Source organism: Nicotiana sylvestris, chromosome 5, assembly GCF_000393655.2.
Source record: "Nicotiana sylvestris chromosome 5, ASM39365v2, whole genome shotgun sequence".
Classification (NCBI taxonomy): Eukaryota; Viridiplantae; Streptophyta; class Magnoliopsida; order Solanales; family Solanaceae; genus Nicotiana; species Nicotiana sylvestris.
The window spans coordinates 78,816,898-78,839,731 of record NC_091061.1 but is presented as its reverse complement, the minus strand read 5'-3'; the positions used below and the strand labels follow the sequence as shown (position 1 = coordinate 78,839,731).

Genomic DNA, 22,834 nt, shown 5'->3' with positions numbered 1-22,834 from the left:
GTGAACTCTCTAGTTCTTTAAATTGCTAACTTTCAGTAAATAGAGCCTAAACCTTCTAGGAACAGCCAAATTAAAATATGAACATATGCCTACGTCAAAAAACACCATACAAACCTATAGAAACCATCAAATCCTGATTCCGAGATTATTTACTCAAAAGTCAAATCTTGGTCAACTATTCTAACTTAATGTTTCCAAATTGAGAATCACTCTATCAAATCAATCTCGAACCACTCAAAAATCAAATACAGAAATACATGAAAGTTATAATACACTATATGAAGCCACTAGAAGTCTAAAATTACAGAAAGAAATTCTAAAAATCAAAACGACCGGTCAGGTCGTTACATCTTTTAGTGTGATACCATCACAGAGTTCATACCGTGGTCTATCTGTCTAGGGTTCTTCAGATGGGTATTCAGGTTAATAGGGGCAGACATAGAGTCAAAAACCTTGCCAAGAGTGTGAGGACTTGAGTCATCCTAAGAGGAATTTCCCTAGGCTTCTAAGTAGTATACCACGTTAGGGCAGTCCATGCTTCTAGCGCCGGTGGAAACACCACCCACACAACCAACTAAGGACGAACTCTAGTCTATTTGAGGGCACCATAGAGTGGGAGGTTAGTCAGGTGGAGGACATGTATGTTGTTATGTTTTCATGGGCAGTTCATAGCCTGTTGCTTCAGATGTTGTGATCTTAGGTATTGTTTTAGTGTGCCATGGGATGCTTCAGTATCATTTGTGTCATGCCCCGAACCTGGGCCTGGACGTAACACGGCACTCGGTGCCTGACTACATGTGACCGAGCGAACCAACTGGCTGGCTGAATCAACATGTGGTGTAACTATGAGCTAGAGGTAAATATAAAACATGATAATCTACTAAAGAGTCTGACTGAAATATCATAGATGCGGAAAATACTGAAAGGTCTGCAAGTATAAACAAGTAGCCGACAAGGCTAACACATGAAATCCTACTAAGATCCGACTGACTGGGTTATAGTCTACGAAGCCTCTAAAGAATACTGCAAATGCTAACTGTTTATCGGGACAAGGTCCCCGGTATACCTTATTAACTGAAATGCTATAATGACTAAAACAAAAGAGAGACAAGGCCCCGGAAGACTGGGGCTCACCAATAGCTGATACGAGATGTCCTAGCAAGCAGAATCGTCAACCTGAAAATCGTTACCTACATCGCGAGATGAAGGCCCCGGGCAAAAGGGACGTCAGTACATTTGAATTGTACTGGTATGTAAAATAGCTGAACAAAAGAACTGTCAACACTGAAATTGAAACTGAACTACTAGCTGATAAACTGATAACTGAACAAGGAAGTAAGGATGTCAATACTCCCTCTTCTGAATGATGAACAACCTGTTTATCTGAACATTAAACTGCGGCCTCAGACCCAATATGTATATATATATGTGTGCACAACTGCGGCCTCGGGCCCAAGTATACTTATACATAACTGCGACCTCAGGTCCAAAATGCATAAAGCATAAACTGTGGCCTCAGGCCCAAATGCAGGTGTTCAACATTCAGGAATTTAAATCAGGAACTGAGAATCATACTGTAATATGTGATACTGAAATAATGAGCCATACCGACTTACATGATACTAGTATAGTGAATAGGATTAAACTGAGATGAGTATTCATAATAAGTTGATTTGTCATAACTGAAACTCATAGAATATCGAATGATTATGAAACTATGTCATCTAGAGAATATAAGTTCTACTTCTATTCATGGAACCAAGGCATAATTACTTTCTGAGGAAACTAGTAATGTTCATGATGAATGGGACGTAGGGAGAATCATAGATATTCCCAAACGTAAAGAGTTAGCCTTACATACCTCAATTTGCCCCTTAGTGATACTACAATGATCCACACTACTAAGAACCTTCAATCTACAACAACAACATCCAATGGAACCCAATATTAGTAATAAATTCCATAACTTATGCCATTTAGGCATATTATCAAACACCTTGTAGGCATAGATATTTACACCTCATAACTATAGTGTTGGTTCATCCAACTATCACCATTAACCAACAATTCATTCCACCATCATTCCTAACAAATTTATAACTTCCAACAACATATGTATGACCATCCATTCACACCCAACCAACAAATCCTATCAAATAATCACCTTTAAATCCCTACCATGGTCATGCATTTAAATTGGGAATTTATGACTTCCAATCACCATACCATAAGTTGTAATACTTGATTCATACTCATAATTCCATAATAACACCATATATGTAAGTCTAAGGGTGTAGGATTACCTCTTGTAGACCAAATCTTGAAAGACAACTTTTGGGGTGTTCTTGAGATTTTGAAGAAATCCTATGAAACCCAATCAAAATCATGTTGTAACTAGTGATTGAGAAGTGAAATCACCATGATAATACTCTTAAAAACTCACCTTAGGTGTGCAATTGGATGCCTTGGTCGAGTTGGGGGTGTAGAGGAAGCCCTAAGCTTGAGAAATGACTCAATTTCTCTTATTTCCGGTCTTTAAGATATTTAAAACCATCCAGACGTGCGAGCTCGCACACCTGTTCCGCGCGGGAGGTAGAATACTCAGCAAAAATGCGCAACTTCGCGCGCGACTACGCACTCCTGTTCGCGCTAGTGACACCTGCCCAGTAAAATGGTCATAATGTTCTGTATACACCTCCAAATGACGAACGGTTTACTGCGTTGGAAACTAGACTCAAACGGATTTAATTTGATAGGTTTTGCATCACACAACTCATTGTATCCAGGTAGATATGCTCGCCCAAAGTGAGGTCTTGTGCATACTCATTTGCAAATTTTCAGCTATAATGAAAATTTTCAACTTGGCTTGGACTTAAGCCTCTCCTTAGACCCCAAATCACCTATAATATGCCTCGTACACTTATTATCATAACCACTCAATTACCATCATGCTAATACTCGTTTAATGCATCCACAACCAATTCAAATTACGGGGTGTTACATTATCTCCCCCTTGGGATCATTCGTCCTCGAATAATGGTCCTGGCTGCAACTACGGCTATCTATGGTCATTAAATGGGTGTTATGGAGATATGAGAATACTGAAATATTATGAATACATGTATATCGAACTGAACGAGCACGTGATCACTAAATACTAAGCTAAGTAAATATTGTAGGACATAGAGATTATAATATAAGACCTGAATGGAAAAGTTAATTACCTTCCACATTTTCCTTTTGCTCTTCAAAGAGATGGGGATATCTGGACTTCATGTCTTCCTCGGCTTCCCATGTAGCCTCTTCAACCTTTTGATTTCTCCAAAGCACTTTTACTGAAGCAATTTTCTTAGTTCTGAGCTTGCGGATTTGTCGATCAAGAATAGCCACTGGAATTTCCTCATAAGACAGGTTGTCCTTAACCCCTATAATCTCCGTAGGAACCACAAGTGACGGGTCTCCCATGACTTTCTTCAACATGGACACATGAAACACTGGGTGTACAACAGCTAGTTCTTGTGGCAATTCTAACTCATAAGCCACATGTCCGATCCTTCGCAGGATTCTATATGGAACAATATAGCGGGGGCTAAGTTTCCCCTTCTTCCCAAATCTCATAACGCCTTTCATGGGCGATACCTTTAGAAACACCCAATCATCAACTTGGAACTCTAAGTCTCTACGTCGTACGTCCGAATAGGACTTTTGGCGACTTTGAGCCATTTTCAAATGCCTTTGTATCAAATTGACTTTCTCCATGGCCTGATAGACCAAATCGGGTCCTAACAACTCCGCTTCTCCGACTTCGAACCAACCAATTGGTTATCTACACTTTCGCCCATACAGAGCTTCATACGGTGCCATCTTGATACTAGAGTGATAACTGTTATTATAAGCAAACTCAATAAGTGGTAGATGATCGTCCCAATTACCTTTAAAGTCAATAATACATGCGCTCAACATATCCTCAAGAGTCTGAATGGTGCGTTCCGCCTGGCCATCTGTCTGAGGATGAAAAGCGGTGCTGAGGTTCACCCTTGTGCCCAATCCCTTTTGAAAGGATTTCCAAAAGTTTACTGTGAACTGAGCACCACGATCTTAGATAATGGACAAAGGAGTCCCATGCAATCGGACAATTTCTTTGATATACAACTTGGCATAATCCTTGGTCGAATCTGTAGTCTTCACTGTCAAGAAGTGAGCTGACTTGGTAAGTCGGTCTACAATCACCCAAATCGAATCATGCTTCCGGAACGAGCGAGGTAGACCTGTTATGAAGTCTATGTTTATCATCTCCCATTTCCAAATGGGAATTTCTATATTCTGAGTTAAACCGCCAGGCCTCTGGTGTTCGACTTTCACCTGCTGGCAATTTGGACACTTAGCCACGAAATCTGCTATATTCTTTTTCATATCATTCCACCAATAAACCTCCTTAAGATCATGATACATCTTTGTGGAACCTGGGTGAATAGAATACCTGGAATTGTGGGCCTATGACATAATCCGCTCTCTGAGCCCATTTACATCTGGAACGCATAGTCTGCCTCTGTATCTCAAAGTGCCATCATCTCCCCCTTGTTAAAAAGCCATAGTCTTGTGTTTGTGAATTCCTTCCTTCAACTGCAATAAGTAAGGATCACTGAACTGTTTTTCTTTTGCTTCGGCTACTAAGGAGGATTCAGCCATGTTCTAGAGAACAACGCCACCATCTTCGGAGTCCAAAAGTCGAACTCCTAGATTTGCTAAGCGGTGGACTTCCTTCATCATAGTTCGCTTGTCTGCCTCAACATGAGCTAAGCTCCCCATAGAACGCCTACTGAGAGCATCGGCTACAACATTTGCTTTCCCCGGATGATAGAGGATATCAACATCATAATCCTTAAGTAATTCGAGCCACCTTCTCTGACGTAGATTTAATTCTCTTTGCTTGAAGATGTACTGGAGACTCTTGTGATCTGTAAAAATGTCAACATGTACCCCATACAAATAATGGCGCCAAATCTTAAGCGCGAACACCACAGCTGCTAATTCAAGGTCATGAGTCGGATAATTCTTCTCGTGAGCCTTGAGCTGTCTCGACGCGTAGGCTATGACTTTACCGTGCTGCATTAATACACACCAAGACCACCCCTGAAGCATCACAATAAACAACGAACCCTTCGGTTCCTTCTGGTAGTGTCAGGACTGGAGCTGAAGTCAATCTCTTCTTTAACTCCTCAAAACTTTTCTCGCATGCGTCCGACCATTGAAACATGACTTTCTTCTGAGTTAATCTAGTCAAAGGGGACGAGATAGAAGAAAATCCCTCTACGAAACGCCTATAATAGCCTGTTAGACCTAAGAAACTTCTTATATCGGATACTGAGGTGGGTCTAGGTCAATTCTTCACTGCCTCTATTTTCTTAGAGTCCACCTTCACGCCTTCCCCTAAGACGACATGGCCCAAAAACACTACTGATTTCAACCAGAATTCACACTTAAAATTTTTTGCATATAGATTGTGATCTTGCAGTGTCTGCAACACAATTCTGAGATGTTCAGCATGGTCAGTCTCGCTACTGGAATAAATCAAGATGTCATCAATAAACACGATAACAAACAAATCAAGATAAGGCTTGAAGACCCTATTCATAAGGTCCATGAAAGCTGCTGTTGCATTCGTTAAACCGAATGACATTACCAAAAATTCAAAATGCCCATATCGAGTCCTAAAAGCTATTTTTGGAATATCGACTTCCTTAACCTTCACCTGATGGTATCCCGATCTGAGGTCAATCTTGGAATAACACTGGGCACCCTGAAGTTGATCAAATAAATCATCTATCCTGGGAAGAGGGTACTTGTTCTTGATGGTGACTTTATTCAACTGACGATAGTCAATGCACATACGCAACGACCCATCCTTCTTTCAGACAAACAAGACCGGTGCGCCCCAAGGTGAGACACTTGGCCTTATAAATCCCTTATCTAGAAGGTCTTTCAACTGGACTTTTAACTCTTTCAACTCTGTCGGAGCCATTCTATAAGGCGGAATAGATATTGGCTTAGTGCCTGGAAGTAGATCAATTCCAAAGTTAATCTCTCTATCGGGAGGAATTCCAGGGAGATCTTCGGGAAACACTCCTGGAAACTCATTTACAATTGGTACCGACTGGAGAGTGGGGATCTGAGCATCTGCATCCTTAACTCGAACCAGGTGATAGATATATCCATTGGAGATCATCTTTATGGCTTTAAGATAGGAAATAAACCTACCCCTAGGCGCTACTGCATCACCCTTCCATTCTAAGACTGGTTCACCGGGAAATTCAAAACTTACTATTTTGGTTCTACAACCCACTTTGGCATAACATGACTCTAACCAATCCATGCCCATGATCACATCGAAGTTTAACATCTCCAATTCTACTAAGTCTGCTATAGTAAGACGATGATGCACTTTAACTGGACATCCCTTATAGATACATCTTTCTATAACTGATTCTCCAACTGGAGTGGACACTTCAAAGGGTTCACACAACTTTTCTGGTTCTATCCCAAATTTCTTCGCAATATATGGGGTAACATAAGATAGGGTGGATCCTGGATCTATAATAGCATAGACATCAAAAGTGAATATTGTTAGCATACCTGTGACAACATCTCCACGAGCCTCTGTATCCTGACGGTCTGCCAGTGCATACAAGAGGTTTTGACCACCGCCTGCATTATTAAACTTTGTTTCACCCGCCCTTGTTGGGCCTGAGAGTTATGATGGGCTGCTGAATTAGTGGACTGAGCTGCATTGCCTCCATTGTTCTGTTTTGCCGATGGACAATCCCTCAAGAAATGGCCCTGCTGACCGCACCCAAAGCAACCATTTGTGCCCAAAAAACACAACCCTGGGTGCCTCTTACCACACGTGTTGCAAATAGGGTAACCAGGGACTCTATAGCCTACACTAGCCTGTGACTGCGAGTCTACTGTTCTGAAATTCTGGTTTTTCTTGTTAAACTTCGACCTCGGAACCGGTGCACTAGCTGAAGGTGGAGCAGGTCCTGATTTTGATTTCTTGAAAAACTGGCGATTGCCTCCTGCTTAAGATCCCCCATGATTGAAATTTCCTGCAGACTTAGCTCTCTTGCTGAATTCCCTCTCCTTCTCTCTCCGTAGCCGCTCTTCTTCCTTCAACCTATCTTCGTTCCCTTGAACAAAGGCAATCATCTTAGTGATGGTCATGTCATTACTCTGAGCAGCTATATTAGCATCAGCAAACAAATCATCTGAAAGCCCCAACACAAACCGCCTAACTCTGGCCCTCATTTCACGTACCATTTCTGGAGCATACTTGGCCAGAGAGACGAACTTGAGGTAGTACTCATTCACACTCATATCATTCTGTCTGAGTCTCTGAAACTCCAAAGCCTTAGCTTCCAAGACCTCAATGGGTAGAAAGTGCTCAAGGAACGCATCTGCAAAATCCTTCCAAGTCGCAGGATCTGCATCCTCCCCTCGGGACTCTTCCCATGTTTCATACCACATGTTGGCAACATCCTTTAGCTGGTACGCAGCAAGCTCTGCTGCCTCAGTGTCTATAACATGCATCACTCGAAATATCTTCTGAACCTCATCAATGAAGTTTTGCGGATCCTCATCCTTTTTAGACCCTGTAAAGACGGGAGGTTTCATGTTGAGAAATTTCCTAGACCTGGAACTACCCGTCTCATGAACATCACTTGTTCCCTACCTTTGAGCCTGATTAGCAACAATCTGGGTGAGCAACTGGATAGCTCCCCTGACATCCATGTCTGAAGCATTGGGCACTACGCCCGATGCAACTCCCTGGGCTAGAGTGTCCTCATCCTGAGCAGCATTAGTTGTGGCCCCCTGGCTAGTAGCTGAGGCCCTCCTGGTGTACTTTCTTTTTGCAGGCATTTTTCTGAAATACGCAATTCGCACGGGTTAAAAAGATTCCTGAAATCATAGCTCTAATTGCACGATCTAGAGTATGAAAGAAATGGAACAATCCTAGATGTCTTGGTGGTCAACTATTTACATGTGTGGCGCGCACACACACATAAAAGAGACCCCATTGTACACGGCTTCATAGACTCCCTAGGACTCTTGAACCTAGGGCTCTGATACCAAGCTTTGTTACGCCCCGAACCTGGGTCTGGACGTACGACACTCGGTGCCTGACTACATGTGACCGAGCGAACCAACTGGCTAGCTGAATCAACATATGGTATAACTATGAGCTAGAGGAAAATATAAAACATGATAATCTACTAAAGAGTCTGACTGAAATATCATAGATGCGGAAAATACTGAAAGGTCTGCAAGTATAAACAAGTAGCCGACAAGGCTAACACATGAAATCCTGCTAAGATCTGACTGACTGGGTTATAGTCTACGAATCCTCTAAAGAATACTGCAAATGCTAACTATTTACCAAGACAAGGTCCCTGGTATACCTTATTAACTGAAATACTATACTGACTAAAACAAAAGAGAGATAAGGCCCCGGAAGACTGGGGCTCACCAATAGCTGATACGAGATGTCCTAGCAAGCAGAATCGTCAACCTGAAAATTGTTACCTGCATCGCGAGATGTAGGCCCCGGGTAAAAGGGACGTCAATACATTTGAATTGTACTGATATGTAAAATAGCTGAACAAAAGAACTGTCAACACTGAAACTGAAACTAAACTGCTAGCTGATAAACTGATAACTGAATAAGGAAGTAAGGATGTGAATACTCCCTCTTCTGAATGATGAACAACCTATTTATCTGAACATTAAACTACGGTCTCAGGCCCAATACGTATGTATATATATATATATATATATATATATATATATATATATATATATGTGTGTGTGTGTGTGTGTGTGTGTGTGTGTGTGTGTGTGTGCACAACTACGGCCTCGGGCCCAAGTATACGTATACATAACTACGACCTCAGGTCCAAAATGCATAAAGCATAAACTGTGGCCTCAGGCCCAAATGCAGGTGTTCAACATTCAGGAATTTAAATCAGGAACTGAGAATCATACTGTAATATGTGATACTGAAACAATGAGCCATACCGACTTACATGATACTGGTATAGTGAATAGGATTAAACTGAGATGAGTATTCATAATAAGTTGATTTGTCATAACTGAAACTCATAGAATATCGAATGATTATGAAACTATGTCATCTAGAGAATATAAGTTCTACTTCTATTCATGGAACCAAGGCATAATTACTTTCTGAGGAAACTAGTAATGTTCATGATGAATGGGACGTAGGGAGAATCATAGATATTCCCAAACGTAAAGAGTTAGCCTTACATACCTCAATTTGCCCCTTAGTGATACTACAATGATCCACACTACTAAGAACCTTCAATCTACAACAACAACATCCAATGGAACCCAATATTAGTAATAAATTCCATAACTTATGCCATTTAGGCATATTATCAAACACCTTGTAGGCATAGATATTTACACCTCATAACTATAGTGTTGGTTCATCCAACTATCACCATTAACCAACAATTCATTCCACCATCATTCCTAACAAATTTATAACTTCCAACAACATATGTATGACCATCCATTCACACCCAACCAACAAATCCTATCAAATAATCACCTTTAAATCCCTACCATGGTCATGCATTTAAATTGGGAATTTATGACTTCCAATCACCATACCATAAGTTGTAATACTTGATTCATACTCATAATTCCATAATAACACCATATATGTAAGTCTAAGGGTGTAGGATTACCTCTTGTAGACCAAATCTTGAAAGACAACTTTTGGGGTGTTCTTGAGATTTTGAAGAAATCCTATGAAACCCAATCAAAATCATGTTGTAACTAGTGATTGAGAAGTGAAATCACCATGATAACACACTTAAAAACTCACCTTAGGTGTGCAATTGGATGCCTTGGTCGAGTTGGGGGTGTAGAGGAAGCCCTAAGCTTGAGAAATGACTCAATTTCTCTTATTTCCGGTCTTTAAGATATTTAAAACCTTTCAGATGTGCGAGCTCGCGCGCTTGTTCGCGCACGGGAGGCAGAATACTCAGCAAAAACGCGCAACTTCGCGCTCCTGTTCGCGCTAGTGACACCTGCCCAGTAAAATGGTCATAACGTTTTGTATACACCTCCAAATAACGAACGGTTTGTTGAGTTGGAAACTAGACTCAAAGGGATTTAATTTAATAGGTTGTGAATCACACAACTCATTGTATCCAGGTATATATGCTCGCCCAAAGTGAGGTCTTGTGCATACTCATTTGCAAATTTTCAGCTATAATGAAAATTTTCAACTTGGCTTGGACTTAAGCCTAGCCTTAGAACCCAAATCACCTATAATATTCCTCGTACACTTATTATCATAACCACTCAATTACCATCACGCTAATACTCGTTTAATGTATCCACAACCGATTCATATTACAGGGTGTTACAATTTGACCCTGATTCACTTATTATTATGTTTCATCATATTTTGTTCCTTATTTGGATATGCCTTGTCATTCCCTTGTTATCTTTGTTCATGTATCTATACATGTTTGTGATTTTATTATGGTAGATCATCTGTATCGGTCTTGTATGGTTACCAATAAGGGTTATGGGACTAGTGTTGATCTTTTATTGCTTAATATATTTGACTTTTAGGTGATCTTGGGTATAGATTGGTTATCTCTGTATCATAATACTCTTGAATGTCATGCTAAGACCGTGACATTGCCTATGTCGGGGTTTCCAAGGTTGAAATAGAGGGATTCCTTGGATCAAATTCCTAGTAGGGTAATTTCTTTTCTAATAGCTCAACGAATGGTTGAGAAGGGTGTTTACCGTATCTAGATTTAGTGATGGATGTTAGTGCCGGAGCTCCTACTATTGAGCCAGTTCCACTAGTAAGGGAGTACTAGATATGTTCCTTGTAGACCTACCAGGCATGCCGCCCGATAGTGATATGTATTTTAGCATTGAGTTGGTGCGGACTCATCCCATATCTATTCCACCATATCGCATGGATCTAGTTGAGTTGAAGGATCATTTGCAAGAGGTGTTGGATGAGGGGTTCATCAGGGCGAGTGTTTCTCCTTGTGGTATACCAGTGTTATTTGTGGTGAAGAAGGATGTTTCCATGAGAATTTATATTGATTACAGGCAGTTGAAAAAGGTTGCCATCAAGAATAAGTGTCCACTGCCTCACAATACTGATTTGTTTGATCAGCTTTAGGGTACTAGGGTGTTTTCAAAGATTACTTGAGATCGGGTTATTATCAATTGAAGACCAAGGCTTCAGACATTCCTAAGATGGCTTTTAGGACTCGTTATGGGCATTATGAGTTTTTGGTGATGACTTTTGGTTTGACTAATTCCCAGTAGCTTTCATGCACTAGTGTGTTCCAGCCTCATTTTAATTCTTTTTTTATTATTCTCATTGATAATATATTGGTATATTCCTGTAGTAGGGAGGAGCACGAGCAACATTTGAGGATTGTGCTTCAGATTCCGAGGGAGAGGAAGTTGTATGATAAATTCTCCAAGTTTAAGTTTTGGTTGGAATCAATAAAAATCTTGGGCCATATGGTGTCTAGTGATGAGATTAAGGTGGATATAAAGTAGATTGAGGCATTTTGGAGTTGGCCTAATAAAGGGCAGGCGCACCTTGATGCAAGCGGTGTCATCCGGCACCGTTTGGTCAGAAATCCTTTACTGAATATATGCATATCTATATAATATGCAAAGAATAATATATAAACAAAGTGAAGTGACATTGCTTTACACAAAAAGCTCCTAGCTCAGCTGGTCGAGTGTTGCTATTTATTAGAGATCGGGAGTTCTATTCCTAGTAGTTGCATACGTTGAAAATTTTAGAATTTTTTTCTTATATTATTATATTCTAAAAATATAAATTCGGGACTTGAACCCTTGACTATTAGGTGGCAAGGGAAAGCAAAACCAAGAGATCATGAATTACTTACAACATTATAGCCATAATTATTTTGCCTATTATGTAAAATTTGTATTTTTTTAACAATTGGGTATGCTACTATTTGCAAAATCAAATGAATGTTGAAGTTTTGAATAGTTGTTTGGTGTCTTATGTTAGTTAAGAATTATTTAGTATTAACTCTGATGAGGTTGTTATAATACACTTAAAAAATAAAAATTTGTCGAGTAGAATTGTATAATGTCCTTGAATTGTGTTCTATTCATATATTTGGTTCTGTTATATTTTATTTTTTAATATGATACCATTATAATGATGTGTTCATTTGTTTACTTCTTTAAAATTTGACAATGCTTATAAAATATCTTGTGTATGCCCCTAGGCGTGTAGACCTTCCACCGCTCTAATATTAGGATTCTTTTAGTTTGGCTGGGTACTAGTGCAGCTTTGTGGAGGGGATCTCGTCTATTGCAGCTTCATTGACCAAATTGACTCAGAAAGGTGCTTCGCTCAAATGGTCTGACAAGTGTGTGGAGAGCTTTCAGAAGTTCAACACTGCTTTGACTATAGCTCCGGTTTTGGTATTGCCCTCAAGATTAGGGTTGTATACTGTTTATTGGGATGCTTCCACATTGGCGCCTGTATGGGTCCGAATTTGATCTACCATAGCCTATAGCGAGAATGATGAATGACCGAAAACCTACGAGTCGACAGAAGGGTACGACCCTGTGGCAGAGGGAGAGACGCCACCATATCGGCATTAGATTTGGCATGTTAAGGGACTTAGGGAATACTCATTAGACATTTTCTTAATTCGTCGTCCCCACGATTAGGGGAAATCCCTCAGTATATAAGAAGGGTTTGAGCCTTGCAATGAAGATACAGGATTTTAAGGAAACAACAACAATCTCTCTCTCCACTATTATCATCTCTCTCTCTCTCTCTCTATTGTTAGTATCTCCCTACTGTTATCCCCTCCCTGCTATTGTGATCCTAGAGTTTATTATCTTCGACTATGATTTACCCCTTTATCTTTGATTGATTTTCTCAAAAAGAGTTTAAAATCTTTTGAGTCAAACAATTTGGCGTCGTCTGTGGGGATTTCCATAGCAAAAGTTATAGTTCTCATCTAGGTTCTCGAAAGTGACGATTGCTGCTCTTCAAACCCCATAAAAACCAACAATGGCAGAGAAAGAAGCAAGGCTGAAGATGATAGCAGATGTCTCAAGCAACCTCCTAAGCTCCCTTAACGAAGCCGGTAGAGTAGACACTGAGAATACAACGCCAAGGGATACACCAGAGGGAGATATCTCACCCTCTCCACACGAGGATCTGACGATCTTGCGCCAAAGGGGAACCTCCACATCCTCAACGAGAGAAACACCACTAGCAATCAAAAAGCTGCTAGAGGAGTAGTTGACAAATGCTCTGAGAAACATGCTCGAAAAACCCCCTCAAGGAAATGTCGAAAACTTACCATCTACAAAAATCGTAGCCACCATCGGCGAGCCAGATGCTACACGAACGGGCAACACATGCACTGTCATCAACGCAAGTGACGATGTGCTCATGACCATCCTAAAGAAAATGGAAGAGATGGAAAATGAGAACAAAGCACTCTGTGATCAAATGAAGGAGCACCAGGAAAGAGTTGACAAAATACCTAGCGCCTCTAAAGTACTACCAAAATGCGATGTGGGCCAATTCGTCGAACAACCATACAGTGATGGAGCTGCTCCTCACCCCATCCCGAAAACCTTTAAATCCCACCATATTTGAGAATATACGATGGGAGCACGGATCTAGAGGATCATCTAATCCATTACATCACTGCAGTGAAGGGCAATGACCTGTCAAAAGAACAAGTGCTATCTGTGTTGCTGAAAATGTTCGGTGAGACTTTGACAGGAGGAGCATTAACATGGTACTCCCACTTACCAGCACGATCGATATCAACATTTGAGGAGATGGCGGATAAATTCGCCACCGCCCATGTAGGGGCAAAGAAGGCTGAAACTAGGGTCAATGACATCTTCGCCATCAGGCAAACGGCGGGCGAGAGACTTTGAGATTTCCTGGCCCGATTCAACAGAGTAAGGATGGGCCTACCAAATGTGTCGGAAGGAATAGCGGTAGCGACCTTCCAAAATGGGTTAAACATGAACGAATCAAAGGCAACCAAAAAAATGCTCAATAGACTCATGAAGTACCCCCCCCACCACGTGGGAAGAGATTCACAACGCCTATTGCGCTGAGGTAAGGGCAGAAGAAGACGATCTAAACAGCCCGACATAGCGACTAACGTCAGTCCAGACCAAGGCAAGGAGATATCGGTGTAACGATGGGCGAAGGGATCAACCCCCACATTTCAATCGAGAAAGGCATCAGCTATATGTTAGAACATCTAACCCGCCTCCTCCAAGGCACACAGATGTCGTGCTATGACAGACCGCACACCTTCGAAATGAAAGAGGTATGCCTTCACTGTTATCTGCTCATAATTTTTGTGTTTCCCCTTCAGAGATAGTGTACGCACTGGAGAAGCTAGACACGAAGGTGCAATGGCTACAAAAAATGAAGTCGGACTCAAGCGCGAGAAGGTCAAACGTCTTCTGCGAATTCCATCAGGAAAGAGGACATAAGACCGAGGATTAAATTGGTCTACGACAAGAGGTGGTCAGGATGTTGAACCATGGGTACTTGAAATAACTGCTCAGCGGTAAAGAAAGGTCCAACTTCGCCAGAGGATGTGACCCATCTCAAGGACCTCCAAAGCCACCGTCGCCAGCACGTACTATACAGATGATCATTGGTGGTGGAGATGACTCAACAATCAACCATGTGAAGTTCACCACCACGCACAAATTCAAATGGACGATCGCCCACGAATGGTATGATGACTTCAGAGACATTATCATCTTCGAAAAGTCAGATGCTGACGGTTTGTCTTTCCCTTACTATGATGCTTTGGTTATAACTTTACGCATCGTTGATGTAGATGTATAAAGAATCATGGTAGACAATGAAAGTGGCGCGTGTATTATTCACCCGAGAGTTCTTATGCAAATGAGGCTCAAAGATAAAATAATACCGTGTTGCATAACACTAATGGGTTTTAACAATGTAGTAGAATGAATATCTGGGGAAATAGCACTACTAGTCCTAGCAGGGGGAGTTACGCTGGAAACAACATTCCACGTCATGAACCAAGAAACAACCTATAACGCCATCATAGGACGCCCATGGATACACGCCATGCGAGCCGTCCCCTCAAGCTTCTATCAAGTGATCAAATTTCCCACCCCATGGGGAATATTCAGCATCCGATGCGAGCCGCGTACTACCCAGGAATGCTATCGGATCACCCAAGATTGCACGAACACCAAACAACTGAAAGGTGCAAGTGCGGAGGCATAGAAATCAGCCATGTCGGGAACTAAACCCAACCCACCAATAGAGGCCATCAGGGACCTAGACATCATATAAGTCTGCAAGGCAACTATAGAGGACCTCGACCCAGTCCAATTGGACGACGTCGACAACGTAAAAAAGGCTTACATCGGGCACAACCTCTCAGAGCCAGGTAAGTATCGTGAATTCTTAACTAACAACGCCGATTTATTTGCCTTTTTCCCATTCAGATATGCCAGGGATCCCAAAGAACATCGCCACTCATAGGCTGAACGTCGACCCACTCCATCCGCCAGTACGACAGATGAGGAGAAAATTCAATGCCGTAATCAATGAAGCGATCAGCGAAGAGGTGGATAAATTACTCGCCAACGGTTCCATCAGAGAATCGAAATACCCCCAATGGGTCGCCAATGTGGTCATGGTCAAAAAGAAGAACGGGAAATGGTGAATGTGTGTGGACTTCACCGATCTAAACAAAGCATGTCCAAAGGCCTCCTTCCCGTTACCACATATCGACCAACTGATTGATGCGACAGCGGGGCACGAATTGCTGAGTTTTTTGGATGCCTATTCTGGTTACAACCAGATTCTAATGGCCTAAGAGGATCAGGAAAAGACGACTTTCATCACTCACCAATGGACCTATTGCTACAAAGTAATGTCGTTCGGACTCAAGAACTCAGGGGCCACTTACCAGAGGTTAGTCACCAAAATATTTAAGGAACAGCTCGGCAAGAGCATGGAGGTCTATATCGATGATATGTTGGTAAAGTCAATAAAGAAGGAAGACCACATTAGCCATTTGAAAGAGGCCTTCGAGATATTGAGGCAGTACGGGATGAAGTTGAATTCGGAGAAGTGCGCCTTCGGCGTGGCCTCGGGAAAAATCCTAAGTTTCCTCATATCACAACGAGGGATTGAAGTCAACCTGGATCAAATCAAAGCCATCGATACAATACCTGAGGTACTGACCAGCAAAAAAAAGGTAGAGAAGCTAACAGGGCAAATAGCTGCCTTGTTGAGGTTCATTTCACGATCCCGGACAGATATCATAAATTCTTCAACAAATTGAGGAAAGACCACAAGCTGCAATGGAACGAGGAATGCATCGACACCCTGAGAAAATTAAAAGCATACCTATCCTCACCACCACTACTTGTCAAAGCGGATCCGGGTGAGTCTCTGCTCGAATATTTGGCAGTATCCGAAGTCGCTGTTAGTGTAGTCTTGGTCCGCGAAAATAAAGGTACGCAGTCTCCTATTTACTATATCAGCAAAACCTTAATAGATGTTGAGACAAGGTACCCTCTCCTTGAAAAACTAGCTCTGGCACTGGTTGTAGCTTCACGCAAGCTTAGACCATATTTCCAATGTCACCCCATAAAGGTAATAACAACCTTCCCCCAAAGAGGTATCCTACATAAACCCGAGCTCTCAGGAAGGCTCACCAAATGGGCATAGAACTAAGCGAGCACGACATAACTTACCAACCACGAACCGCCATCAAGTCGCAGGTGTTTGCCAATTTCGTTGCTGACTTCATCGCAGAAATATTGCCCGAGGTGGAACAAGAAGTGCTTTGCGCTTCTACATGTACCGACCTCTGGACCCTCTACATCGATGGTGCTTTGAATGCCTCGGGATCGGGACTGGGACTCGTCCTCGAAGTCCCTACGGTCGAAGTAATACACTAGTCCATACGATGCCCTGAGATGACTAATAACAAGGCCGAGTATGAGACTGTGATTGCAAGTTTGAAGTTAGCCCTCAAATACGGCGCCCGACGACTCATCCTCCACTGCGACTCTCAACTTGTTGTAAATCAAGTCATCGGGACTTTCCAAATCAAAGAGTAGAGATTGCAGAGGTATCAATCAGAAAATCCACAAACTACTGCTGGAGTTCGACAAATGCCGCCTCGATTAGATTCCTAGGGCACAAAACATTGAAGCAGATGGCCTCACCAAATTAGCTGCGGCCACCAAGAATATTCACAAGGAAAACGTGGTCACCCTCCTTCACTCAACCATAGACCACATCGAGGTACTTTCTATGAACCTAACTTGGGACTGGCGTAACCGCCTCGTAGCCTATTTGTAGGATGGAACGCTCCCGCAAGACAAAAAAGAAGCCAAGAAACTTTGGGTGCAGGCAACTCGATACAGCCTAGTAAATCACGACCTCTACAAGAGAACATTTGGTGGCCCCCTAGCCAAATGTCTTGGACCACACCATACAAGGCAAGTACTAGAGGAACTACACGAGGGTCACTGCGGCGCCCATATAGGGAATCGCGCCCTCATTCGATGTCTCATCTGCGCCGGCTATTACTGGGCTACTATGAAAAAAGAAGTCGCGGACTATGTCCGAAGATGTGAGCAGTGCCAAAAGTACGCCCCTATGATACATCAAGCAGGAGAATTTCTCCATTCCGTCACCTCACCATGGCCTTTCATAAAGTGGGGGATGGACATAGTCGGCCCCTTGCCAGCAGGACGAGGAAAGGTACGTTTTCTTTTGGTTTTAACTGACTATTTCTCTAAATGGGTGGAAACATGTGCGTACATTTAGGTACGTGAACAGGAGGTCATCGCCTTTATATGGAAAAATATTATATGCCGTTTCGGCATCCACAAGGAAATCAGCTGCGACAACGAACCCCAGTTCATCAGAAAGAGAACAACTAAGTTCTTCGAAAAATGGCACATCAAGCGGATACTCTCTACGCCATATCATCCCACCACCAACGACCAAGCCGAGTCCTCCAACAAAATAATACTAAACATATAGAAAAAGAAGCTTTAGAAAGCTAAAGGGCTATGGCCCGAACTACTAACTGAAGTATTATGGGCATAACGCACTGCGCCAAAATCCAGCACGGGAGAAATGCCATACTCACTGGTCTACGAGACCGACGCAGTCATACCCGTTAAAGTCGGGGAACCCAGCCTGAGATACTCTAATGTAAGCGGGGCAGATAATGACGAAAGTAGATTACAAGACTTGGATAAAGTTGAAGAACGAAGAGACATGGGCCATGTAAGAATGGTAGCCAGAAGCAACAAGTAGAAAGGTACTACAACAAAAGAGACAAGGTACGGTTATTCAAAGTCGGCGACTACGTCCTCAAGGCCAAAACACAGGCATCAAAAGATCCAAATAAGGGAAAATTAGGAACAAACTAGGACGGACTATATAAAATCATAGCAGTAGCAAACAAAGGAGCATTCCAACTAGAAACAATGGAGGGAAAACCACTCCAAAATAACTGGAACATCATCCACCTCAAGTACTTTCATTTCTAAAAGGCATCACCTAAGTCGTACTCTTTTTCCCTCACCCGGGTTTGGTCCCAATTGGTGTTTTCCCGGAGAGGTTTTTAACGAGGCGGCGAAGGGGATGCCCTGTGGATCAGAACGTTGTTCATCACCTTGGCCCGTCGATACAATCTCCAGGTCGAAGTAATGACGGGACTACAAAGATAATTCAGTCTCAATTGTATGTACAGAATTCAGTCTCCGTTGTATGAACAGAATACAGTCTCCTTTGTATGAACAGAATTCAGTCTCCATTGTATGAAATGCAAATCTCCTAATGGCCAAGGCCATCGACATTAGTTCGACCTCGTTCGAACCACGACGGGATACTACTTCGACGACTGTCGAAGCAACATCCTAATGTCCAAGGCCATCGACATTAGTTCGACCTCGTTCGAACCACGACGGGATACTACGACGACAGTGGAAGCAACATCCTAATGGCCAAGGCCATCGACATTAGTTCGACCTCGTTCGAACCATGACGGGATACCACTTCGACGACAGTCGAAGAAACATCCTAATGGCCAAGGCCATCGACATTAGTTTGACCTCGTTCGAACCACGACGGGATACTACTTCGACGACAGTCGAAGCAACATCCTAATGGCCAAGGCCATCAACATTAGTTCGACCTCGTTTGAACCACGACGTGATACTACTTCGACGATAGTCGAAACAACATCCTAATGGCCAAGGCCATCGACATTAGTTCGACCTTGTTCGATCCACGATGGGATACCACTTCGATGACAATCGAAGCAACATCCTAATGGCCAAGGCCATTGACATTAGTTCGACCTCGTTCGAACAATGACGGGATATTACTTCGACGACAGTCGAAGCAACATCCTAATGGCCAAGGCCATCGACATTAGTTCGACCTCGTTCGAACCACAATGGGATACTACTTCGACGACAGTCGAAGCAACATCCAAATGGCCAAGGCCATCGACATTAGTTCGACCTCGTTCGAACCATGACGGGATACCACTTCGACGACAATCGAAGCAACATCCTAATAGACAAGGCTATCGACATTAGTTCGACCTCATTCGAACCACGACGGGATACTACTTCGACGATAGTCGAAGCAACATCTTAGTGGCCAAGGCCATCGACATTAGTTTGACCTCATTCGAACCACGACGGGATACTACGATGACAGTCGAAGCAACATCCGGCCAAGGCCATCGATATTAGTTCAACCTCGTTCGAACCATGACGGGATACTTCGACGACAATCAAAACATCTTAATGGCCAAGGCCAGCGACATTGGTTCGACCTCATTGGAATCACGACGAGATATCATTTTAACAATAACCAAAACGATATCCCGACAGAGAGTAAGTGTCATGCAATAAACAAAAAAGGAAAAACGACGAATAGACAAATTGACAAAAGTAAAGTTTATATTACAACTAAAATATTTTTTACATTCTTCCCTGCGGACAGGCCCTAGCATGACCCACGACCAGAAATTCCCAAGCAAAAAATGAATGTACAAAGTAAAACTACACATCATCCCCAGCATGGTAGGCATCTTCATACCACGAATCCGAGTCAAGGCGATTCACGTCATCAGAAGTGACACCCTCACCATTAGGAGTGAGAGGGTCGTACCCGCATGATTCACGAGCTGCACGTGCTTCAACATGCACTGTCTGAACCTCCGCCTCCATCGCCCGGCCCTCGGCATGAAAAGCTCTATATACATCGAGTTGAGCCTCCACATAGACCCACAGCTCGTACAAGCAACGAGGCAAACCTTGGCCGGCCGAAGAATGAGATGTGGAGGGTCGAGAACGACGATTTGCCTCCTCTGCCCTCAACGGAGCCATTTTCCCTTGCAATGCGGCCAACTCCGCCTCTAACTCCCTAACACGCCTTTCAAACCCTGCGATTCGACGATCGGAGGTTTCCCTTTCCCTCGCAAGTTCCGACCTGGATATGCGGAGGGCATTCTCCAAAGAAACCATCCTGGAAATGGCAGCGGCCAACTTGTCGGCATTGGCATTTAACTCGCCCTTAAATCTGTCGACCTCCACTGCCTTAGCATTCAGTTTGGCGTTCAAGCCGACTTCCTTCAGCTAGAGGTCGGCATTCTCCGCAGTTACCCCTTGACTCAGCTCAAGCTCGTCTTCCTTCGCCTTAAGAAGGGCCTCCAATTCGCTGTTACGGGCAATAGCCCTCACAAGATACTCGTCTCTCTCCTTCAGCTACTCTATCCTACGCTCCAATTGGTCCTCCCATTGCTTAAGTCCCTCACGAAATACCTGGAACTCGGGATCCTGATGATAGATGTCAGACATCGCCCGGTGCTTAGCACGGTACTGATGATATTTCGACGACATCTTCTTGTAGAGGCTCGTCCTTCTTCGGTCACGGCTATCTCTCTCCACCTCCAGGACGAGGGTCTAACAAAAGAAAAAGCATAGTTAGAAAAATACGCCATTACCACACCAACCCAACGCATAAATAAAGAAAAAAGGAACCTACCTGCAAGGCCATACCGACAACCTTTCGAGATAACTCTGCGTCGCTCATCATTCCAAGCGTCTCGCTCTCAGGATCAGCACATAAAGGGGCAAGGGCCGACGCAACCTACTCGCTATTCAGCAACAAGTTGTAACTCCCCGAAATTATCATATGGCGGTCGGACCCATCAGTCCTTACCTCTACACGGGTATGGCGACCCAAAAACTCATCAACGTCCTCCAGGGCGATGTCAGAACCCGATCCATCCTCCTCCATACGAGGCCCTCCAATATTGGATGACGCGCCCCCTTCAGCAGAACGTACGGAACAGGCTCCCAGGCCAACTCTCTCCACTCGGGGTGACCTCCCCGACAAAATGGCGTCAGCCATAAACACGGGCACTGGAGCCGTCTGAGATGCTCCACTTCCATCAGCCTCAGTGGCCACACCCTTTCCCAGTTCCAACCTTCTCCTTTTTCTCCCTAACGGCTCGTCACCATTAGAAGACTCGTCGACAGGATGCGGGGTCGGTGCCAACAAGGCCGTTTCTCTCATGGCCGCAGTTCTAGATGCGTCCCCCTACTGAAGAAGTAAAGGATGACCTTCCCGACCAGACTCGCACAAAATGTATCGAGTGTCCGCGGTAGCAGCGGACCACCTGAAAGCAAGGATTGGTGCCCTCTGCCTGGAAGCTCCCCGACCTGTCGTCATAGAGAATCATACGATTAAGCGGGGTCGCACGACTGGAATGGTAGTAAGGCAGGAAATTACCTGAGGAAACTTTGGGGCCATAACGTTGTACGAAGGCAGACCAAGTTCGAGTCTCCTCCGCATGGGACAGTAGGCCAGTGACCCAATTCCTAAGACCTGTAATGGGCTAGGGCGGACGACCCATAGCTTCAACACAAGTGACCATGAGTTACAATAATTGCGGAAGACGGGGGAACCTAATAAACTACGATACTTACGAGCTCTGTTCCACCGCTCTGGAAATCCGGCGGGGTTAGAGATGACATGCTAGGTCTTGATGAAAAAGTACTTGTGCTAAAACTTACAGCTCGCTCGGTCATCCGTCTCGACCACCAGCCCTTTTGTACCACGAAGTCTCAGGTGCACCATGGTTCCCCTAAGGAAACCAAGTGAAAATAAGTGCAAAAGATGATGAACGGAGACATCGCACTCTGCTAATTCTGCGTACTTGGCCAATAACAGAAGAACCTTGAGTGTGTATGGCGTGAGCTGAGATAGGCAAACATGATAAAACCTGCAGAATTCGTCCGCTAGAGGGAAGAGATGAAGGGTGTAGCCGATCACGAAAGGATATTCGTAGAAGGCACAATACCCAGGCCTGTGAATGTCAACGTGATCTCCCTCCGCCCGAGTCATCTCTACGTAGGCAGGAATACCATATTTTATATGGAGGGTATCGAGGTGAGTCTGATTCGTCTCTGAAAGCACAGGGTTTGGAGTAGGAGGCGGGTCCTTGAGGAAATCATTCCGAGACAGAGGATGCCTCGGTAGTAACGCCTCCACCATGAGAGGGTTGTCACCCTCTTCTACCTTCACCTATCTGTTGTCAGAAAGAGGTGCCGCATTCGATGGAGCGGCTTCAGGAACCTCTTCACTAGTGCGACGATATTGCGGCATGATTTTGTTCAAAGGAAGTAATCT

At 43.4% G+C, this 22,834-nt stretch overlaps 3 protein-coding genes across 3 annotated transcripts; all 3 read right to left on the bottom strand.

Moving 5' to 3' along the window:
- Positions 1-3,216: 3,216 nt before the first annotated feature.
- LOC138868882 (uncharacterized) lies at positions 3,217-3,759 on the bottom strand. Its single transcript, XM_070146459.1, has one exon. It carries the CDS (start codon positions 3,757-3,759, stop codon positions 3,217-3,219), a length of 543 nt encoding a protein of 180 aa, XP_070002560.1.
- A 2,152-nt stretch (positions 3,760-5,911) lies between these two features.
- Positions 5,912-6,631, bottom strand: LOC138868881 (uncharacterized). Its single transcript, XM_070146458.1, has one exon. It carries the CDS (start codon positions 6,629-6,631, stop codon positions 5,912-5,914), a length of 720 nt encoding a protein of 239 aa, XP_070002559.1.
- Positions 6,632-7,080: 449 nt separating this feature from the next.
- Positions 7,081-7,671, bottom strand: LOC138868880 (uncharacterized). Its single transcript, XM_070146457.1, has one exon. It carries the CDS (start codon positions 7,669-7,671, stop codon positions 7,081-7,083), a length of 591 nt encoding a protein of 196 aa, XP_070002558.1.
- Between the last annotated feature and the right edge of the window lie 15,163 nt (positions 7,672-22,834).